The sequence below is a fragment of the Montipora capricornis genome, chromosome 10 (genome assembly GCF_036669925.1).
Source record: "Montipora capricornis isolate CH-2021 chromosome 10, ASM3666992v2, whole genome shotgun sequence".
NCBI lineage: Eukaryota > Metazoa > Cnidaria > Anthozoa > Scleractinia > Acroporidae > Montipora > Montipora capricornis.
This window is the reverse complement of record NC_090892.1, coordinates 60,553,873-60,561,372: the sequence shown is the minus strand read 5'-3', so window position 1 is coordinate 60,561,372 and position 7,500 is coordinate 60,553,873. Positions and strand designations below refer to the sequence as shown.

Below are 7,500 nucleotides of genomic sequence, written 5' to 3'. Positions count from 1 at the left end.
GAAAAAAGAGTCTATTATTGTAGTTAAGTTTTTCCTGTTTCAAAATTTGTTGAACTATTGTTCAATGCAGTTAAATGAAGGTGAACGTAATTTGCAACTGAGAGGCAACAATATTTTAGCAGCTGAATGAAATGATAAAGTTGCTAATGCCTTGGGAGCATGTACACCAGTCTGAGAGCTTTTGGTCATATAGAAAGAAACATTGAGGATTCTTGTCGGCCATCTTGGGTTGTCACTTCTAACCTCTCTACTTCCACTATTTGTCAGAGGGACATCACAGTGCCAGGATGCTGTGGCTCATGGCTGGGTCGCTGGGATTGCAGACATTGGGACATTACAGGGACACATGTACTTGATTGAGCTTTCAGCAGAAGTTCCTGGTCATGGATCCAGATGCCCAGCAACCGTTTAGAAGTGCTGTTGTTGATAGCCCATTGTCTTGTGTCCATTGCCATAAACTGTAACAAGAAGAAATGCTGGCCAAAAAGAAAACCAGTGCAACATAATTATATTTAATTTTTTGTCATAACTGGAATGGTTTAAAGTACATGTACATGCCATTTCTGAGAATTCACATAGAGCATTTTTAACAATTTTTGGGTTAATATTCCTTTTTAGACTCAGAGGAAGAGATTCATCAAGGAATTCTGCAAGCAGAGTGTCCAAACAAGCACGCATTTTGGTTTCAACGCATCATCATAGACATGGAAGACAGTGTCAGAAGTCACAATGCTCCCTTGTATATTGACATTGCGGAGTCTTCACATAAATTGCATGGTCAAGAGGAAACAAAAGAGTGGGATAAGGGAGCAAAGGAACTTTTGACATCCTTAAAAGAGGAAAAAATGTTTAAAGTTTTGGACAAGAGTAACATATATTCCTACAACATCAAATGGGGAGAAAATGGAGTTGATTCCCACTCGAGTGAGGAACATCATCAGTATATTGACAGATTTTGCCAAGACTTCTTTGAAAAAATGAAATCTTGCATTGAAATTTCCATAAAGAATGAAAAACTTTCAACACCAAATGACAAGTTGTTTGAGGAAGTTGCACAGCACTCATTGCAATGTCAGCAGCTCTGTTCTTCCTTACATAGCAAAAGTGAATCATTGGATAAGATAAAGAGTTACATTATTGGCCAAGGGAATTCTCCTTTGGTTGTTCATGGCCAGCAGGGTTCTGGTAAGACATCATTACTTGCTATGGCAGCCAATGCAAGCTCTTTGTGGGTTGGACACGAGGTATCAGTCATTGTGCGGTTTATTGGAGTGACACTTCAATCATCGAAAGTTCACCAGCTTCTAAAGAGCCTCTGTCATCAGCTTTGTGTGGCATTAAAAGTTGATCCCAAAACTGTGCCTGAGGTGAGATTAATGACTTTCAGATTTCAAAATATGCCAAAATATGTTTGTCCTTCGCTTTGTGAATAGAAATACATGTATAACAATGGCAGTCGGTGACTGAATCACACTGATTGAAGTATGTGGGGGCTACCTGTGGCTCTTTTCTCCATGAAGATAGTAAGTCCAAGGCTGCTGCCTAAGAAAATTTTAAAGAGGCCCTCAGAGCTAAACGCTGAGAACTTAGGAGCCCAACATATGAAGTGAAAGGCGTTGCTGTGAAAAATTAAGGAGCCCAGAGCTATTTTTTGGGAGCCCCAGGCTACCGGGCTCCTGTTAGGCAACAGCCTTGAAGTCTGAGACTTAAAAATTCCTTTCCCTCTGCAGCTGTATAGTCAATTCTTGTAGTAATAAAGGCTATCATTTCTTTGAACTCCAACATAACGCAACACTTTGTGTTCATCAAAATTGAGCATGCATCTTATTATTTGCATGTTGTCATCTTCCTGGTTCCAGATATCATGTAAACTTTCTGTTCATGAGCGGATGGTCCGCATTAGTATTTATAATAACAATCCATTGTAAATCTTTTACAGGGGTTGGGTGCAAGGTATACTTTATACCTGTGTACTACGTCACTGTAGCCTGTCATCCTCAATCATAATTAATGACTTTTACAGTTCAAGCAAATTTTTTTGCAATGACCTTTTGACATTTACTTTAGGACTATCAAAATCTGGTGAGAGAATTCCATTGTCTTCTCCAAAGTGTGTCAGCAGCTTCTCAGCCTTTGGTGGTATTCCTGGATTCACTTGACAACATTCGCAGTTATAACATCTCTCGAGAGTTTGCGTGGATACCAAGGAAATTGCCGGCCCATGTCAAGATTGTTCTCAGTTGTTTCACTGATGAAATGGCATTTTCTTGTCTCAAGGTGGGCACTTCATCTGCAGGATCCTTTGAAATTTGTGTATCTGAAATACTTACATTTTTTCTAAAAATTGCTTTTTGCCAATTTAGTGATCAAGTCAACTTAAGATCCCGGGGGGGGGGGGGGGGATGGACCTGAATTACTGAGTCACTGTCCCGCCCACTTTGGCTTGTAAATAGTTCAAATTCTTGCGAGGGGTTTTGTTCGATGCTACTTTTCAGGCCAGCGAACCTTTCTTGCACTCGAAGTAACAGCGAGTCCATGGTTGCAGATGCAACCTCTTCACTAGACGAGAACAATTTTATCCATTTTTCCCCGGGACTCGTGATTTCAAAAACGTATCTTTCCATTATTGTGGTTGTTCCGGTACACCTTGACGGCGAAAGCAGGCTTCCGCTCACACCATGTTTAACTGAAGTGGGTGGGGCAGTCACTCAATAATTCGGCCCCATTCCATAGATCGGTAGTTTTCGTAGTGTGACTAGCCTCGTGAGCGGGCAAGATAAACCAAATCCCGCTCTGTGATTGGCTACCCGAGTGGGCAAGGTGGAGCTATACTGCCCGCTTGGGATTTCTCGGCTGGTCCTCGCAAGATCAAAGATCATTTATTTGGTGTTTTATCCCATATAACAAATCCTTTATTGACCAAGCTTGTTCGGTCAAGATGGCTGGATATTGGCCTCGCTCCTTTTTGCGTGTTTATGGACCTCTACGAAACACGAAAAAAAATAACTTGGCCAATATCCAGCCATGGTGACCTCACGCTTGGTCAATAACCCATATATATCGCAAATGCGCTCGCTATGATTGGCTAAGATCAGCTAAGTGCTATGGCATTATTCTTACCGCGCACCGGTGATTCAGTTGGTTTTGCATCGGGCTGTCACGCGGGAAGTCGAGAGTTCGACTCCGGCCGGACCAACACTCAGGGTCTTAAAATAACTCAGGAAAAAGTGCTGCCTTTGTAATTACTTCTGCAAATGGTTAGACTTTCAAGTCTTCTTGGATAAGGACCATAAACCAGAAGTCCCGTCTCATGGCCCTCGTTGGTAACCAAATAGTATGGGACGTTAAAGAACCCACTCACTTCTCGAAAAGAGTAGGAGACGTTGTCTCCGGTGTTGTGGACTGACCTTAATCTGGTCGGGGGCATCTTTCACTTCCTAAATAAATTGTAAACTTCGTAACGAGCAGTCTGGCCAAAAAGTCCCCCACAAAGCATTGGAAATTAGTCACGAAAAGCCCCGAGGGGAGAGACTAATAACTTCCCTTCACTTCACTTCACTTCTCCGAAATGCCTACGGGCCGATTACGGATTATGCAAATTAGTTTTGTCTTCTTTAGAACCGTTCTGATGGCCATATAATAAAGAACTTAATAACCTTGACCGTTCGGTCGTTACAGCAAAGTCTCAAACCTCTAGAACAAGAACACGTTTTATGCTCTAGCTCTTACTAGTGTTCTGTATCTTATAAGCAGAACATCCTCAAGATCATCGAGCAGTCGAATATTTTCCGAGAATATAATCGATACATGCACAACTTTTAAATGAAAATTTTACGTATGAATGAATTTTTGTGTAATTTCTAGGATATTGTTTCCGAAGAAGATTGCTTCTTGGAGATTCCAAATCTGCGTGATGATGAAGTAAAGGAGATTCTTACACTGAAGCTCAAAGACAGCAACAGAAAGCTCACAGAAACCCAAGAAGAATTCGTGCTTAAGCAGGTTTCAAATTGCCCTACTCCTTTGTATTTAAAGCTTGTCCTCGAGCAAGCGGTTCAGTGGAACTCCTATAGCATTGTGAATGAAGCAAGCCTTGGTGTTTCAGTCGGACAGGTGATCAACGTTTTGTTTGAGAACTTGGAACGAAAACATGGAAAAAAGTTATTTCAACACACGGTAGCGTACATTTCTGCTTCGAGAGGAGGCATAAGTGAAACAGAGCTGGAAGATGTGTTGTCCTGTGATGACACGGTCTTAGATGAAGTTTTCGCCCTTTGGACGCCACATATTCGACGTATTCCTGCATCGCCATTGTCCCGAGTCAAGTCTGACATCGAGTCCTTCCTCGCTGTCCATGTTGAAAATGGGGTTCGTTTGTTGTCTTGGAAGGACCGTCAGTTTTATGATGTTGTCATGGAGAGGTATCTTTTGTTAGGCGAGAAGGAACTCTGCCGTTTTCACTCGGAATTAGCCGACTACTTTATTGGTCGTTGGGCTCAAGGGACTAAGAAGGGAGACGGTAAAGGAAATGCAAAAGATCGCCATGTTGCTCGTCAACCACTGAAATTCCGCGGTGGCGTGTTTAATTACAGAAAACTAACCGAACTACCCTATCATTTGCTAAAATGTGATGACTTTGATAGACTGAAGCAGAGCGTTCTGTGCAACTTTGAATTTCTCTTAGTCAAGCTGAAAGCCTATTCAGTCCACGACGTCATAGATGACTTTTTGGAAGCCCTAGCTGTCAAACCAGATGAACAAGATATCAAGTTGGTTTTTGAGACATTGCAGCTTTCAGTGGAAGCATTATTCGTGTCTGCCGATCAGTTGTCGTCGCAGCTTATTGGGCGTCTCTCATCGTCTCGTTCCCCTTCTCCTTTTATTGCTCGTTTGTTGCGTCAGGCGCATCATCCTTCCAATCCAGCTTTCATCCCTAACATCCGCTGTCTGGCCCGACCAGGAGGCAGACTTGTGCACTCGCTCCTAGGATTGCACGGATCCTTAGTCCTAAACCAAGATGGCAGCAAGGCCATGAGTGGGTCGCATGACCAACTGATCACACTTTGGGATGTAAAAAACGGGATTATCGAAAAAACCCTGGACACCTCACACGCTATCGGTTATGTGGAGTTTTGTCTTGAAGATCAACTTGCCGTTGCGTCATGCTACGGCGTAATACAATTCTGGAACCTTCATAAAGGCGAAAAGGTCTGGGAAATTTCAAGCACTGACACACCAGCGCCTATCGCTGTGGCAGGAATCCGTGACACTCTTGTTGCTGTTTTGGGTAGCGCGGTAAAGGTCGTCAACCTCAATGACGGAACAGTCACGAAAGACTTCGTGGATCAGAAGTTCCTCCACGACAGAGTTGCTGGACTGGGGGATGTCATTGCCTTTGCCAATTCTTTCTGCAGTTACGTTAGAATTTACGATCTTCAAGCAAACGAAATTCGTCTCTCTATTGAAGTGTGTGGGGAAGATTCAGATGATTGCGTCAAGAATGTCATTCTCACTCCATTTCATGGAGGTCAACTCATTGTCGCAACCGGGAGATCTTGTGCGAGAGTGTTCGAGTTGGTTTCAGGGAAGTGTCTTCATGTTCTTGGGCCAGACATTCTTTATCCCACAGTCAGCAAGAGTGGACGACACCTGCTATGTACCAGCAGTCTAAACGATATTGCAATCTGGAACTTAGAAACTGCGGTCAAGGAAAAGCAGCTGTTGAAGCATCCGCCAACCACTGCTATTGAAAGAGTAGCTTGTGCGGATCTGAAGGTGATTTTGACGGTATCGGACGACCTCATGGCACGTGTGTGGGACATGGAACAAGAGGGCGGTGCGGAAGTTAACTTTGAAGACAACAAGGATGTGAACAGCATCCAGCAACTCGTACTGATCAAGAGCAGTGTCCAGAAGCACGTCATTACAAAGTCGAAGACTCCTGGTCCAATATGTGTCTGGAACACAAGCTCGTGTCAAATCATCCGAACCTTGACCAACACCAATGCCGATGAAATCCTTGTCGTGGATGACACTCGTGCTGTCATACGTTCAGGAACAAGGCTGGCGATAATTGACCTCCAAGAAGGAAAACTCATCAAGCATGTGCGATCCGACTTCCTTGCTAAAACGGAAAAAGTTCACCGCCATGCAAGCTCCCTTTACAAACGCCGAGATCTTGCCCTTCGTCTAGCTGAGACTCCAAGAGCAGTGACGACGAGTTTGAAATTTAGCGATTGCGCTTTGGTTGGTTCGACGCACGTTCTTATTCTTTCTAAAGACCGCTTGTATGTCAAACTCGCTTCTCTCGAAACGGGTGAACTTGTAACCAAGTTGAAAGCAGGCCAAAAAGCTGTCATTGAAACCGTTATGGTCAGTGGTAATGGGCTGGTCGCAGTGTGCTCGTGTGAGAATGCTCCGCTTCTCGTCTGGGATCTGCGAGAGAAATCCAAGCGCTACACTTTAAAAATCAGCGGTCACTACCCCCGCTTGACCACTGCTGATCTAAGTTTTAATGGCCATTATCTTGTCGATGTCATGAAGTTGGACAAGACGCACAAGTCTGTGGTGACCTGGGACCTGGAAACTGGCAAAGTCAAGCATATCATTGGTCAGGGTATGAATGTCTGGAAAGTGGCGTCCTCCTCACTGAGCATGCGCTTGTTGGTAGCAGGGAGAATTGCCACTAGCGAAACTTTACGAGTGTACAACTTGGTGACGGGGGAATTTCTTCACGAGCTGAATGGACACACAGAGCCTATTGAGGGTCTCTCCATGTCCAAAGATGGCAAACGAGCCCTAAGCTATGTACCGTTAGCTGTCCAAGATCGTTCTGTTCGCCTTTGGGACTTGATTTCAGGTTATCTCCTTGCCTCCTTTACTCCAGACCTCCCAATATCCAGCTGTATCATGACAGATGATGGCGACCAGGTTGTCATGGTGATTAACAAGTCTCGACCAATCGTATCTTTGACCTTGTCGCATGAAGTTGGGTCACGCGAGCTGTCTGTTGACGTGTCAAATCCATATTACAATCACCCCACCCTTCACGGGGCCGTGTTTGATATGAGCAATGAGCTAAATTGGGAAGCGGAGAACGCGGAAAACGAAGTTGATGTCTGACTTTTGTTTGTCATTTTACCGAATTTTGCGCACGTAGCCATAGGCGTATCCTTTACTTTTGGTTGATGCCGCACAGACGGTAGAGTTCCGAGGAAAGGAAATCTTCCATCATGACTTGTGTACTGTTGGCGACAACATTTAGTTGACAAATGCACTAGAACAGACTTGCTGGAAGCAAAAGTTTTCCAGTGTACAACTTGGTGATGCGAGAATTTCTTCAGCTGCTGAGTTCACAAATAGAGCCTGTAGAAGGTCGCTGTATGTCCAAAGATGGAATACAAACCCTAAGCTATTTGATTGAGATTGTCTCGTTAAGATTGAGTGTAATTTTATTTTATTTTATTTTGTTTTTTAGAACTGTAAATAATCTCTCGTTTT

General features: G+C 43.7%; 1 protein-coding gene across 2 annotated transcripts in view; it reads left to right on the top strand.

Annotated features, from left to right (window-relative positions):
• The window catches only part of LOC138021627 (NACHT domain- and WD repeat-containing protein 1-like), a 14,115-nt gene that overhangs the window by 6,461 nt on the left and 154 nt on the right, over positions 1 to 7,500 (top strand). For both annotated transcript variants that reach the window (XM_068868550.1, XM_068868551.1), the window contains exons 5-7: positions 619 to 1,367; positions 2,068 to 2,277; positions 3,865 to 7,500. The exon at positions 3,865 to 7,500 is cut by the window's right edge and continues 154 nt beyond it. In XM_068868550.1, the coding sequence (XP_068724651.1) occupies positions 619 to 1,367; positions 2,068 to 2,277; positions 3,865 to 7,122 (4,217 nt within the window). In that variant the 3' untranslated portion in view covers positions 7,123 to 7,500. The remainder of the gene's footprint in view (positions 1 to 618; positions 1,368 to 2,067; positions 2,278 to 3,864) is intronic.